The 16,721-nt window shown below is 34.5% G+C and overlaps 1 protein-coding gene across 1 annotated transcript; it reads right to left on the bottom strand.

Moving 5' to 3' along the window:
- Positions 1–6,840: 6,840 nt before the first annotated feature.
- Positions 6,841–13,355, bottom strand: LOC140137028 (acetylcholinesterase-like). The gene is given in 5 exon segments (XM_072158687.1): positions 6,841–7,240; positions 7,242–7,304; positions 12,105–12,173; positions 12,987–13,101; positions 13,157–13,355. Coding segments are annotated over 5 exon segments (846 nt in total).
- Between the last annotated feature and the right edge of the window lie 3,366 nt (positions 13,356–16,721).

The following is a 16,721-nucleotide window of genomic DNA, read 5'->3' on the forward strand; positions in this document are numbered from 1 at the left end:
CTGGTAATCCAAAATAGAGGGCGCCAGTCAGGTAAATTTCCAAGACAGAAGGTGGTGGCTACACATGGGTGTCTATCTCGTTACGAGTCGTGTTCCGTTAAAAACAATGTCAATATGATAAACAGTCGATGCATGTATGTGTCGAGGAAACTATAAAGTTGGACGTGGACACCTATCCCACAGATCCTCAAAATAATATCGGTTAATTCACCTGGGTCGGTTGAGTTTATCCAACAGTAATGTAATAGAGTCATGCAGAATGAAAACTTGATGTTACGACGGTAAATGCCACTGCTTTCTGAGCTGACAGCTTTAATATTTTTGTATAAGTAGATTGACCTTGGATTGACTTAGCAAATTTATTCATCCATACTATTGATAACAACCCGCATAAACAACTAAAGGTCACCATTTTAAGGTGGTACTACACCCTCTGATATTTTTGAGTGACTAATTTTGCATTTTTCTCAAAAAATAACTACACACTGGCAACAAAGGTTATGTATGTTATAGGGGCAAGGAATCCAATTACTTCACTGAAATTTCAGTGACTCAATACAAGTGGTTCATTATTTATGTTAAGAAATTAGGTACATTCTAGCGATACCTCTTTTCTTATCATAAATAACGTACCGCTTATAATGAGTAACTGAAAGTCCAGTGTATATAGATGAGGTGACATGTGTTTACATTTGATACGCCCTCTGTTGGTCTGTGATCAAAATTGTCGGGCAAAAAACACTATAGTTTACATGGAAGAAGTTGATTTTTATTCATTAACTTTGGTTTCAAAGCAAATAATACAAAAAATGGTATCAATCTTCTTTATAAATGCATCAAGCTATATACATAATATCACACAAAACTTCAAAGGTTTTAAAAGTTGAGTTTTAAAGAGATTTATGTGGTCTGTCATAGACACTTCTGTGTTATTTTGCCTGCTTTGAAACAACAGAGGGCGGTCTGAATGTAAACATGTGACATCATAGGTCACATCATCTATATAGTAACTGGATTCCTTGCCCATATAATATACATAACTTTTGTTACCAGTGTGACATGTTATTATTTTTTGAGAAAAAGGCAAAAATAGTGACAAATTTATCAGGGGCAGTACCACCTTAAGTTCAGTTCAAATTGGTAAATTGCATAGATTGCTAAAAGTAAATTATTTTTAGACCCAGGCCACTGCTGCAACAATAAGCTCAAAAAAAAAATTAAAAACAAACAGACAACAAACAAACAATAAAAATATGCGAAAACCGTAAAAGAACATTAAAAAAAATACTAAAATAAAAACACTAAAATAAAACCATAAAAATAACTTTAAATAAACAGTTAAGGACAACATTACAAAAACATCCTTTACATTTCCAAAAATATCATAATAGTCTAAAAACTATGAAAGATGAATGGACATACATGCACATTTTGAAAATACAGTAAGGGCTCGGATAGCAACATTTGCACAGTATTTTTGTGGGACATGACGGCACATCAGACATATTGAATTATATTCTGAAATTAATTCGCAATATAAAAATTAATATTTCTGATATTTAGCAGTCCGACCCTTTTCAGAGCCACCAAGTTGATATATTAAACTTTTACAAAAAGACCGATATGATTGGTATAATCGTTTTGCTTAGATATTCGCAATTTTGAATATATTATTAAAAACCAAAAAGTATGACTTTACTTAAGTATAAATATTTCTTTTTAAAAACCAAGATGAGGTTTCACTCCATAGGCTGTTAGTATATAAGTAAGAATTTCTCAGCAGAAGAATTCCATAGACGAATCCAACGAGCCAAGTGATGATCTACCGGTTTTAGTATATCGATGGGTGAAATTTCAGTGGAGACCAATGCGCCCAATCGTGCGCAGCCAAGTGCCCCTAAAAGCGCCCAATTATGGCAAATTTGTGTGCGTTTTGCGTGTGGACGGTTTTTAATGAAAAATTAGTATACTATAACTAATGGGTGGCAAAAATAGCAGAAAGTAGGTATGGAGAAAGTTAGCATCCGATAGTTAGACTTGCTCAAGTCCTTTCGGACCTACCCGGCAAACACAAAAACGTTTTTAAAACGTTTTAAATAAGTTATATTTTGGTTTAGGTAAAAACATTTTAATAACATTAAAATGTCGAGTTATATAAAGGTCATGAAATCGTTTTAAAACGTTTTGTATGAAAATTTTTGGCCAAATATTTTGTCAACACTTAAGAGCTCTTGAACATAATTTTTTAGAAGTGGCTCTATACCTCAAAAAATAGATTTTTCTGATATTTTGTGCAATGATGCATGTTAGGGTGTTGACTACTTGTGTGACTAAAAAAAATTCAAAAATTGGCTCGTTGCCATGGAAACGGCCAAAACCCAGATTCTGTAATTTTGGGCTAAATTGGCAGTGAAATTAGTTAAAAAACATGCTATTTCAAGTGTTCGCTGCAACTAAGCCATATAATGCTGGAACATTACATTAAGTTCTTGTGAAAGGACATCTATTCATTTGATGATCAGCATATTTAGAGGTCAATAAGTTATTCTTAAGGGTACGTGCAGAGCCCATCTGTCAGGTGTATTTTTACTTTTTCATAAAATGTCATTTTAGCACCTAAAATATCATCATGAAAATCAACAACCCGGTGTTGCCAGGATTTTGTCCATTCTAGTGTGGGTAGTACAAGCTAGGTACTTTACATTTTAATAAAAATCAGCTTGGGCAAGTGTTACTTCTAAATACAGTCCCTCTCATAATATCGCTATGACGTCATAATGTGAGGGCGCCCATGCAAATTTGGAAAATTTCAGCTATGTACAAAAGTATTGGCAAAATTGATTTTCGGCTAAGAATTCTACAAAAAATGCGATTTTGACTGAATTTTCTCCTCAAACTAACAAGTAAAAAGTCAATAGCCTATAATAATTTTACATGAGCGAAATGAAAATAATTTATTTTACTGTAGAAACCATTGGTGGCCCTCGCCAACCCCCCCCCCCCCCCTCTATTGTCATCTTTGACAGTCGGTCCTACCCCCAGGTAAGGTGCTGGTAAACATTTTTACACTAATATGGGCGCAAAGAATGGATCTACGATTAGTTTAGGTCCGAGCGTAAATGCGCACATTTTTTTTATGACGGACAAAAAATCTTGGGGTGGTACTTCGTAGTTCTAGGGTTAATATCAATAATAATCAAAAATATTAACATCGATATCAATAATATTCAAAAATATTAATATCAATAACACTAATAATCAAAACTATCAATATCGATAATAATCAAAAATATTCATATCAATATCAATAATATTTAAAAATATTAACACCAATATCAATAACACTAATAATCAAAACTATCAATATCAATAATAATAAAAAATATTAACATCAATATCAATAACAATCACAAATGTTTATATCAATATCAATAATAAGCAAAATATCAATATTAATATCAATAATAAGCAAAATATCAATATTAATATCTATAATAAGCAAAATATTAATATCAATAATAATCAAAAATATTAATATCAATATCAACAATAATCAAAACTATCTTAATACTTTAAAATTGATATTTATATTAATATTTTTGATTATTATTGATATTAATATATATTTTTGATTATTATTGATATTGATATTTATATTTTTGATTATTATTCATATTCATATTAATATTTTTGATTATTATTGATATCGATATTAATATTTTAGATTATTATTGATATTGATGTTAATAAATTTGATCATTATTGATTTTGATATTAATATTTTTCATTATTATTGATATCGATATTAATATTTTGATTATTATTGATATGGTTATTAATATTTTGGATTATTATTGAAATTGATACTAATATTCTTGATTATTATTTAAATTGATATTTATAGTTTTGATTATTTTTGATATTAATATTAATATTTTTGATAATTATTGATATTGATGTTCATATATATTTGTGATTATTATTGATAACGATATTTATATTTTTTTAAATTATTACTGAAATTGATATCAATATTTTTAATTATTATTGATATTGATATTTTTGATTATTATTGATATTGATATTTATATTTTTGATTATTATTCATATTAATATTGTTGATTATTATTCATATTAATATTTTTGATTATTATTGATATCGATATTAATATTTTTGATTATTATTGATATTGATGTTAATATATTTGATCATTATTGATTTTTATATTAATATTTCTCATTATTATTGATATCGATATTAATATTTTTAATTATTATTGATATTGATATTAATATTTTTGATTATTATTGATATTGATGTTAATATTTTTGATTATTATTGATATTATTGATGTTAATATTTTTGATATTGATGATAATAATTTTGTTTATTATTGATAACGATATTTATATATTTTTTAATTATTGCTGAAATTGATATCAATATTTTTGATTATTATTGATCCAGTCCAGTAAGGCTTGCGTGACCAGTTCAAAATTCAATAGAAAACAAAGAACAAAATTAATACCCATAATTACCCTGACTATAACTTTGCACTAGATAATACTAGAACCGTGGGGTTTTCAAAACTTTTTAGGACAAGCTATTGATGATAGTAAACCAAATTTTGACGTTGTCAACTTTAGCGTGAGAGGACTGGATCGTGGCATTATGATTTTGGGTGTTTTATCAAGAATTCTGGCAACACTTACTTTGTGCTCAGGTGTTTAAAAATTCATATAACAATCTATACTATGTAAATTCGATGTATGGAAATTAGAAATAATCATTTCCCAACCAAACCATCAACAACAAATCATACTATCAGTAAAATACTAATATTGGGTGTTTTATCAAGAATTCTGGCAAAACTAATTTTGAATTTTCAGTATTTACATATTTACAAAGACAAAAAATGTGTTGTTTGGATTCACCTTGAAGGAAAGTATTTGTCAAAATGCACATAATTGTGACAAAAAGGCGTAATTTGACAAAATGTCAATTTGCAAAAATACCGGTTTTTCTGGCAACACTGTATTTAGAAGTAACATTTGCCCAAGCTGATTTTTACTAAAATGTAAAGTACCTAGCTGCACTACCCACACTAGAATGGACAAAATCCTGGCAACACCGGGTTGTTGATTTTCATGATGATATTTTAGGTGCTAAAATGACATTTTATGAAAAAGTGAAAATACACCTGACAGATGGGCTCTGCACGTACCCTTAAGAATAACTTATTGACCTCTAAATATGCTGATCATCAGATGAATAGATGTCCTTTCACAAGAACTTAATGTAATGTACCAGCATTATATGGCTTAGTTGGAGCGAACACTTGAAATAACATGTTTTTTTAACTAATTTCACTGCCAATTTGGCCCAAAATGACAGAATCTGGGTTTTGGCCGTTTCCATGGCAACGAGCCGATTTTTGAATTTTTTAGTCACACAAGTAGTCAACACCCTAACATGCATCATTGCACAAAATATCAGAAAAATCTATTTTTTGAGGTATAGAGCCACTTCTAAAAAATTATGTTCAAGAGCTCTTAAATAACATTGTGTTAAAATATTTGCACCCAGCAAACACAGAAATGTTCTTAAAATGTTTTTTTTACAAAACGTTTTAATAACATTTAAATGTCGGGTTATATAAAGGTCGTGAAAACATTTTAAGAACGTTATTGTAAATATTTTGGGCAAACATTTTTTGCAAAATATTTTTTCAACCCCAAAATAACATTCTGTTTAGAATGATTTGTACCAAGTTTTCAAAAATGATTTTAGAATGTTATTAAAACGTTTTTATACCCTTTATATAACCCGACATTTAAATGTTTTCTGTAAAACATTTGTGTTTGCTGTGCAGTAAATTACCAACAAATGTTATTTAGTGTTATGAAAACGTTTTATACCATTAATGTACCCTTTATATAACCCGACATTTAAACGTTTTCTGACAACCTTTTATAACCTTTTGCGAATGATGTCGAAAACGTTTCGTGTTTGCTGGGTAATGTCATCAGTGATATCTTAATCTTTTTTCAGCTATGCCCTTTAGTCACTCCACCAAGCCCTAGTTCTTAGGGCTACATGTACGTACTAGTACCCAAGAGGGCCAAAACTCTTGGCGTGTGCTTTTATAATCTTTGCTAATTACTCTTTGGGCGGCGCGGTCACTGGACTTTCGCGATTCGTCTTTCTTGCGCCTTTTGAGATAGCATTGGCCTATTGAGATAGGCCTATGGAGATAGTGATCATAGTGTGAAATGTGTATAGTCTGGTAACTTAGAAACAAAGGTCCTACTCGTCGGACTACTGTTTTCCAAGATCTGTGCTATCAGGATTTCTTGCTGTTGTCCAGAAGTTTGTGCAAACTGGAAAAGGACATTCGATATCTCTAACATGTGGTCATGCACCTTGTGGCTATTAACCATAGTGCGGTGAATAGTAGACTTGATTACCCTCTCTGGCATACGCTTTAGCCAACTCGACTGATGGGCAAATGAAGGAGTAGTCTCCAACTGCAAGATCTATTGCATCTTTGAGAAGGCTTTGATTATTGGGCGTATTCCACGGTCTATACTGAAATGCGATGGCCTCTAACCCAAAGGAATGACGGACAGATGGAAATTTGTACCTCAGTTCAGCAATATAACCCTCGTAATCAAGAAGACTTTCTTCCTCTTTATTGAAACCAGGAACTCCGTAAATAAGGAAGTAATTACCTTCATTGGGGTTGCTTCCAATAATCAACTCGCACTGCTTAAAGTTGCCTGAGCATCAACGGTGTCTTGAGGAAGAAAGATTCCGTCATACACTGGTAAGAATCGTCCTTATAACAAGTCGTTTGCATCTGGAATATCTTGTTCTTCATCGTTTACGTCTTCCAAGCATCCTAGGGACCGTGCAAGGCGCTTGGCACGGTCTAGAGTAGTCTTGAGTAATATATCCCTAAGGTACTGTACAATACCAGCATTTTGAATTCCTGCACGCTAAAAAAGTGATTGGGAAACTGGTGAGAGCAAATGGAGAGCAACGCTTCCGCCGCCAGCGCTCTCGCCAAAAATTGTGACCCGATTTGGATCGGGATCGCCTCCAAAGGTATTGATGTTATCTTGTACCCACTGTAATGCCATGGCTTGATCGTAAAGTCCATGATTTCCAGGTGCACTAGAATCTCCAGTCGCAAGAAATCCAAATGCTCCTACTCTGTAATTCATTGACACAATAATCCAAATATTTGCCATCATAGAGTGACAAGGAGCTAACTCCGGAATAATATTCGCCTCCATAAATCTACCAAAAAACGTTTCAAAACGTAAAAAGCGGCCAAAGTTTAAAAAATCTTTCCTGTGTGGCTTTTCACCCTTTTTTAAACTTGGTCCCATTTAGTAAAGTAGTATTAACATGAAGAATGAGTCCTAATTTTTACATGCAACAATGTACTCTTATAGGTTTAAGACTGTTCGAAAGCGGTGCAATATGACGTAGGCTACCGTATGTATTATCAAAAACATTTCAAGGTTTATGTTTTATTATATTGCGTGATCATAAAGAGTAGTAGAGTATTATATACTTAGCAAATTGACTATGTGTCAACCTGCGACATATAGGCCCTACATCTGTACATAAGGCGCAGAATCGCACATGACGATGAAGAATTTAACAAAGTGAGTATTTGCTACAAAATACATTATAACGTCTATACGGAAAAAAATTCAATTACGCACGAACATTAATTCATTTGCTCTACAAAATAAACATTGACAACTAAGAAAACCAACAAGTAGCCTATAGATGACTTCGTATGGGTCTTTAAAACTTTCATAAATGGGACCAAGTTTAAAAAGGGTGAAAAGCCACACAGGAAAGATTTTTAAACTTTGGCCGCTTTTTACGTTTTGAAACGTTTTTGGTAGATATTAATTCTTTTTTGAGGTAAAAAATATTGCGCGCTAAGTGGTTCTTTGTAGCCATGCGAGGTGAACTAGTTGGATATCCATATTTCGCGGTTAATGGTGCTTTGTAGCCCTACGGGGCAAACTAGTTGGATATCCATATTTCGGGGTGAGTGGTTTTTGAAGCTCCGAGGGCAAACTAGTTGGATATCCATATTTCGCGGTTAGCGGTTCTTTGATAGCCCTGCAGGGGCAAACTAGTTGGATATCCATATTTCGCGGTTAGTGGTTCTTTGTAGCCCTGCGGGGCAAACTAGTTGGATATCCATATTTCGCGGTTTGTGGTTCTAGTGGTTTTAACGACCCGTAACCACCCCAGTCAGCTGCATACCGCATCCAGCTATTTTAATTATCAAAATACTAGTTTTTTAATGCTATGGGGTAACAGAATTATTAAAAAATAGCTGAACCCAATAGTTCAGCCAAGGACTGGAAACGACATATTGATGACTTATAGAGTGTATTCAATAAACCCAAGGCGGAACGAGAGTTGCTAAGTAACCGCTATCCGAACCATAAACACACATGCATGATCAGACAACGAGTATTCAATTTCCTCATAGCATCCCACGTTGTACACACGTCAGTCGAATTTGGCGGTGTTGGTTTGTTAGCCCTCCAAGTTATAACATCGTTCACTTTGTGTTGAACATTGTATGTGGGCCCAGGAATAATAGACAAAGGGATAGGCATCCTAGTCTGCTGCCCTCTGTTGAAATATGTATCCTAGGTCTAGACAATAGGCGGATTAGCGGCCATTTTGTCTTCGACATGATTTTATTCACGTGTCCTTATACTTTAGTACACAAATATATAAATATACAGGTTTACAATATTAAAATTATATTTTGAATATACAATATATTCTGTAGTAAATCGATCAAATGACGGTGATTGTTCAGGTATTATATGCTTGATAAAATTAAACTGTCTGACCAGCTAGTATTCTCCTCCGCCGTCAGTGTGATTCCAGACACTCCACGTACCGTGTTGTGAAGGCGGAGGAGACTAAAGCTGTATTGACGAACACGCATGCGTTAAAAAATATGTAGCCTAGGTCGAACAATAGCGTGACGTAGTTTCCGGCATTGTTCCTATGCACTTTCACCCTCCTGGTGGGCCTCGCTGTAATAACATAAAGATCAGTATGATCAGTGTGGTATCACAGAGCAGACCCTTGAGAGGGTCTGCTCATTTGGCTCATTTGCATGGCAGTCGGACTCGCCATTGTATTTGATCATTTGTGTATGGAGAGCAATGGCGACCCGTCATTGTATTTGTTCATGTGTGGATGGAGAGCCACTCTTGGAGCCCATGGGACTTAGGCTAGGTCCTCAGGTAGAGTCAGACGCTGTATGTACTAGAAACGCCCATTCTTGATTCTGCGTTCATTCAATGTTAGCATTAAATTTGTATTGCCCGGCGGCCCCGCGTAATGGAAAAACCTGAATTTGTTACATAAAAAGAAATGAAAATTAAAAAAGCAAGGTTCCACCTGAGTACATATTAAATTGGTGTAGAAATTGTTTTCAAATATATATATGAATTTAGACAAACATACGGGATATAATGAACCTTTGACATGACGCCATGATGACATGATTTTATTAGTCGTTTTGTATATCATAATACCAGTATTTGTAATTTAATATTATATAGAACTAATATTTTGCATCATAAATGCGCAGTTCATATGCACAGACGATTACTAATCTTCAAGACTTCAAAATAACATGTTACTAAGCAGGTAATAGGTGCTGGCCTTGTCCTATTGTACTTGTTCATTTGTGTATGGAGAGCTCACTGACCTGTTAATAGAGGTCAATGGGATAGCTTCTTTATGGGGCACTTCTCCATCGGTTTCAGGGCGCAGTTCATTGAACTCAGCGGGATTCTATTGCAAGTGCTTTTATATTATTACAAAACGGATCGTGGTTATTGCCTTGACAAATCTAATACATAATTCATACCAGGGATTAATAAATCCAGGGGTGCGGACATTTCATTGGTCGCAAACCACCGGGATTCGATACAAGTTAGCGTTGTAAATGAATGCGTGAATAAGAGTGTCATCCCCTTGGCGCGATATTTGATTTCTGAAAATACTCAAGTTGCCGTTCAAAATGCCTAAAAATCATCAAGATATTGCAATACTGTCTAAAGTGATGTAAAATTGTGGCAAATTTGTATGATTTATCGCACATAATTTCTGCGTAGCGTGGAGAATCATTTACATAGGATTTTGGAGAAAAAATGTGATAATTTTAGGGAAATATAGAATGGCGGAAGAAACAAATAAAACATTTTCCTGGAATGTGTAGACCATACTCATTCTGTTCCTATTGATTTGGATACTGAAATAATTCTTAAAATGAAGCTGTTGGGTGATTTATGTTGGCGTTTCTAGAGTGTGTCATTATTGGCAAACATCTAGGGATATTGTTGAGAGGGCACTTGATTCACGAGATTTCTTTTGCAAGAACGCCAAAATAGCACGAATTTTGTTGGTTTGCGACTGAAGAGTGTCCGCACTATAGATTTCTGCCATGCAAATTAGCTAGTGTCAGTGGGTAAGAAAGTAGCATCTTTTGAATCATTAAGACAAGCCACATAATCTTATGTAAAACTCTGCTGGGTGTTTCGATCATGTATTATGCGTGTTTGGTCAAGTGAGGGTAATTTGTAAAGCATCAACTTGTGAACAAGTCATAGAGGGTCGGGGATTACACCACATTTCGCCATGATACATTCTAGAAACGCTTGCTGTTAGAATAAGAAAAATTTTAATGCTAATTTATTGCACATTCTAGGGAAGCGTGGTTACCTTTTTAAAATAACCGAGTGAGAGGGTTTTCAAGAAAATATTTTTCCTGTCAAAACTGAAGCATCCTCTGTATAAAAGAAAATATGAATATTAACTGCACATCATATATAACGATTCGTGATACCCAATTGTGGCACATTTGATGTCGTTTAAGAAGCAGAGAATTTTATTTCAATTTTATATACGCCAAAATATTTTTTTTAATTGAGCAAAAATAAGGATAGAAAAAACGTTGAAAATCCTATGTGAATATTACATTAGACCCGGCAAAAGATTACTGTTTCGTTTTTATGGTGATCTAATCTTTTATTTCCTGAAAAACATTTGGGGTCTAAAATGGATTTTTTATGTAATTGATAAAAACATCGAAAGTGTATACAAGAAAATGGTAGGTTTTCCTCTATAGTATTTTACTGACCATGGAAATGTACTGAGACACAAGCACGTGTCAAAATCGATATAATGTATTGTCCATATAGACGCCCCGAGTTATCATGTTTATTATTGGATTTTTTTTGTATAAAACACGCAGTTAACAATAATTGAGCGCTAATAAAACACATAAATGTTTTTAGGCAAATAAAATTCCAAAATATGGTACGTTTTCTGCCTTTGCTTGTCACGTGGTAGGCCTATGTTGAAGTTGCGATTATATCTTCAAATAAGTTTCAAATGAATTCCAAGAAGACAAGTGGCCGAGGGGTCTAAGGCGCTGGGTTCATAGTGTATCCAAAGCAGTCCGCCGCCGTGAGGTCGAACCCCGCCTCCGCCAAACTTTAATGAAGTAAAATTAAAATTAAAATTTTACTTTAAAAAAATTTCATATTGGGGAAATGTGACTGGCAGAATTTATGTATGGCGTGGAGTGGTGTGGTCGGGGATATTTGGGTGCATTGGGCACTTATGGGTTGGGTATAATAGATTTCTATGTATACAATTAAGTCTGATATATTTTCGATGGAATATATATTTTCACTTGAAAAGTTAGTAGTTTTCCGAATTGCAATTTCTGAATATTATATAAAAGGTGAGAATAAGACTAAAAATGTAAGAGTATGGGATAATTTTGATTGTTAATAAATGCGAAACGCCGGCGGTAGACATCAGCAATATCAGGGATTGCCGCGATTCCTGCAGTAGCTTTTATGAATAGAATACAATAGTGGATACAATAGCAGATACAATAGCGGAACAATAGAGCTCTCTTACGGGCAAATAAACCTCGTCGCGTTTTGCTAAATTTCACTTCTTCTTTTCATGAACTAACCGTTATTTTTTTTAACTTGTGGCAAAACTTCGACCGAAGTTTTTAATACAAACTAATACCGCAGCATTTTGTGGCCTGGGATAGGGAACCCATACATTGAGATTCAAGCAGTCATCGCTCAAGGGGATTGCTCATACTGCAGTTACTGTCCGTTTTCCTATACACAATACACAGTGCTCTCACCATTGACGCGCGACCTTTACAAATAGTGTATGTTTAGAAGTATAGGCATTTGCCTAGTTAACATCACTGTGTGAAAAATAACCGGCCAATATTTAAAGTATTCTCCAAACTTCTAGCAAATGTATTTCTCTAACATGACCTAAAATTACAGCTAGGTTAGATGTTCAGAAAAATATAGTCGCACTTTGGTAAAATATGAGTGAGGGCAAGGCATAGCTAGCTCATAGCTAGCCAACTCCCCGTGTTAATTGAATGGAGATTTGACCGAAAATATTGGTAACGGACCGCTCACTTCTGAAGGATGCCACAAAAAACGGAACAAGCTACATTTAAAGTATTCCATGAAATTCTAGAAAATATAGTTTTGTAACATGTCCTAAATTTTTAGCTAATTTAGGTGTTTGGAAGTATTCGCACAATTATTTCCAAACCGTGTTAAGTCAACAATCATTATGTTGCTCATTTTCAAGAATGCTGGTTAACAATAAGCAGACCATTGTCTCATTTCGTGAACAAAGGCCCACATACCATTGTTACCTTTCGTTTCCTTTATAATCGGTTACCCAACTGAAACTATAATACCAGCTCATTGCGATACCGCACAGGTAAAACAGACACAGTACATGTGCACAGCCAGAGAAGATCTGATTTAATCAGTTGAGCTGTTTTCAATGAGTGTTATCTTGGTTTAATAGCTTGTAATGGGGTTTAAGTCCTGCAAAGGTCGAAGTGAATTCTACTGTAGACATGACTGCATTATGTGGATTCCAGATTTCAGTTCCTTCAGATTCAGGAAACACAGTGTCGGGTACCTGCCAACATCCATGTCCATACCCCGTAGCATTGAATACACCGCTCCCCGCTCCACGGTGTCTTTGCTACAGGAAGTTTAAATCTGCGGTCTCCTGATAATACACCGCTCCACGGTGTCTTTGCTACAGGAAGTTTAAATATGCGGTCTCCTGCGAAAGGAATGCCGAGGAAGGCGTCTACTTCCATACTACCATTTACAGTAATGCGCTTTCCCATGATCTGCCCTGTCTTGATTGTTTCTACCGGATTCGATTGAGCGTAGGCTGCAACTATTATCAAAGCGAAATACAAAGGCAGAATCATGTTGAACTGAAACAAGGGCGAATGAACATAATTAGCATTATTGTATTTTTGTGAATGAATGAATGAATGAATGAATGAATGAATGAATGAATGAATGAATGAATGAATGAATGAATGAATGAATGAATGAATTTTCTAACAATGATTTTATATAGCTAAAGAGCTTAGACTGTTGTTATTCATGTTATTAGACCATTATATTTGCAACACTGACCCAGGTTTTTTGCTATCGGAAGTCACAGAAGATCCGAAAAAGTGAAGAAGAAGAAGAATTTTTGACTTGGCACCCCCGGGATTCGAACCCCCTTTTACCCCCGCATGCCAACCAGACGATCGCGGACCGGGATCTACACGTGTTATTGCAGACCCTGGGATGCATGCATGCGCAGAATTTTTCATCGTGGTATTCTGTGGTATTTTTGGGTGTAAGGGTTAAAAACAACTACAATAAGGCCAAAAAAAGAAAGTCTGTCTCAGACACCCGCGCGCATTGTTATGTGAACTCCAATTTAGCCCTCAGCCCTACGCGTTGACCGTAACAATCTTTTTTTGGCCTTTAAGGAAGGAAGGTTAAACTAATCGTTTGACATACATACAAATGTTGCTGAAATTGTTTTTTTTTGGGGGGGAGTGTATCAGTAGGTACTGGTATGGTAGAACTAATGTATTTCCGCTGTCTCGTGTCCGTCGGATGCATTGTCGCATTTGCGGACAGTGAGGTCCACGAGTTGATTTTTGCATTTTTAGCATGAAAGTTTCTTTGATTTTTCACTCAAATTTTAATATCCAAATGTTATATACCATTGATAGGCCTGGGCGATAAATGGACTCATACGACGAAGAACTATTTGTTTGTGTGGCATCTGAAAAGACTGAAATAAAATCACTACAATTGACCAAGTTTTATAGCCAAAAAAGTACATTTTGGGCTTTAATGCTTTAAAATAGTATATTTTCTCTCATTATATGACCTTTTGGTTGTATTATATATAGAAAGAAAGTGTAACTTTCGCTTTGAGGGCGCACTGCAATTTTAAGGTGTTTACGGTTCAGTCTCAGGTCAAGCTATGTTGAGTGTTTTTTCGTCCGAAATTAGCCATTTTTCCATTTGAAAACTGTGCAATAAATAATTAGTGGTATTGAACCCTAAGAGTCATAATTGTTCAACGGAGTAGTCGCAACTATTTGAGGCCGAATAATCGGCTACTTAAAACAGCGATCGTACAACCCTTGCGGAAATCGTACATGTGCCTTTAAGGGGTGGTGCAACTTAATTATGTGTACCTCCGGGGTAGTAAATTAGGGGGTGGGGTAGGGCAAATATCTTTAGCAGGTCAAAGGGGGGGTGTAAGCATTTTGGCAGGTTGAAAGGGGACCAGTGATATTTAGCAAGCCGAAGGGGGGTGAATTTTGGCACAGATGTTTTTGGTACCATGCTTAATAGCCCTATAAAGATATAGGAAAACCTTAGGAACACGTTCAAATATGCAAAATTTCATGCTCGCTGTGCTAGCATTATATCATCGCTCGGATAACATAGTGGTCTATCACGAAAATGGCCGTTTTGAGATAACAGCATCTGAAGTTTTTGCAACTTTTAACTGTTTGTCATACATTGCCTCGATTAAAATGTCCCCTTTTCTTGAATGGATATGAAAATATAAATATTTAAGTGATATTTAATGTATAAAATACATTGTTGTCATTCACCAATTAATTGTAATTAGTCATTAAACTTATACGCCAGTATGTCAAATTCTTTAAAAATAATTATAAACCAAATTCATTTTAAAAAAAGTTCACTTACCAGATTATTGGTGTCACTGAGGTTCATAATAGTGTGACGATAATGCGCATTTGCAATTGAGGCTGAACTTGAATGCGCTTTCTGTATTATAGCTTGTATTGCCAGGTTAGTCAGAGATGGCGATACATGATAAACATAGTATGTTGCCATACACCATAAAGTAATTCCACACACCTAGACACTTGTACCCCTGTACACTTTCACCCCCGTCAGCTCTTTCTACGTGTCGAATTATCTTTCACCCTAAAGGCTTTGCTTATTTCAGATCTCGTCAATACACCGCGCGTGTGGATATAGACCCTAGAAAGGAGGTCTATGGTGTGGCGCACAACATATTCAATACAAATTCAGTTGAGACTGGCCTAGGGAGAATAACTTTTTGACAAAATCGATCATAGACCAAGTTACGGGTCATTTGTAAACATTCCGGGGTCAACTATGTAACACCCGGGCGGCGTAACATTTTTTTCACCAAAACTTTACCTAAAGGCTAAAACTGCTATTGTACAATGTAGGATAGGCTTTTACGACGGGAATTCATAACAATTAGTGGGTTATCATGTTTATTGGGTTCGCCGTCGGACAAGTTTAGAAAAAATTGTAATTGTATTCTTAAAAGATTTTTAACATTAACAAAATGAATGAAAAGCTTTATTACAAAGGGCCTTACACCTTTTGACTTTTTGAGAAAAACAGCTTTTTTTAATTGTGCAATTATTACTACTTGTTCGATTTTATTAATTTTGGTTTTGGATAACTAATATGATAGGTTTGGTACAATTTTCAAGCCTTCCTATTCATTTTAGTCTTTCTGTTATATCGCACCGTTTGTGAATGTAAGGCGTTTTGCAACAAAATAAATTTACCTCTTTTCTAGAAACCACCTTTGCAATCAAATTTGAGCCCATTTTTGCACTACTTAATGTAACGTGTCTACTGCTTTTAAAACCAAAAAGAAAAAGAAAAATCAAAATATCTCATTTACTTTTTTAATTATGAATTTTTTAAGGGGTGGGGTATGAACGTTTGGACAGTATTTATTGTGGGACATTAGAGCACATCAGACATATCGAATTGCATTCTGAATACGAAGAATGTCCTTCTGATATCAAATAATTTTGATTTTTGAAATTCGCAATGTAATACACATTTTATGGCAAATGATTAAAAATTGATATTTTTGATATTTAACAGTACTCGAAGTAAACTTTATAAATCTAATGATTTATACTTAAAGTGTATGTAGGTGGGATGAAAAGCCGACGATCAATTGAAAATGTTGACTTTTCGTATTGAAGATATGGATTTCCCCAAAACACGAAAAAAAATTAAGTCTTTTTGGGAAAAAAATCCATATCTTCAATATGAAAGGTCAAAATTTTCGATTGATCGTCGGCTTTTCCTTCCAGCTACATATTTTTTTAAGAATATGTCATTAGATTTTAAAAAATTACTTCGAGGACTGTTATATATCAAAAATGTGAAAAATATCAAATTTTAATAATTTGTCATAAAATTTCTATTATATCGTGAATTTAAAAAAATGAAAATTATTTGAT

This window comes from Amphiura filiformis, chromosome 17 (genome assembly GCF_039555335.1).
Source record: "Amphiura filiformis chromosome 17, Afil_fr2py, whole genome shotgun sequence".
NCBI lineage: Eukaryota > Metazoa > Echinodermata > Ophiuroidea > Amphilepidida > Amphiuridae > Amphiura > Amphiura filiformis.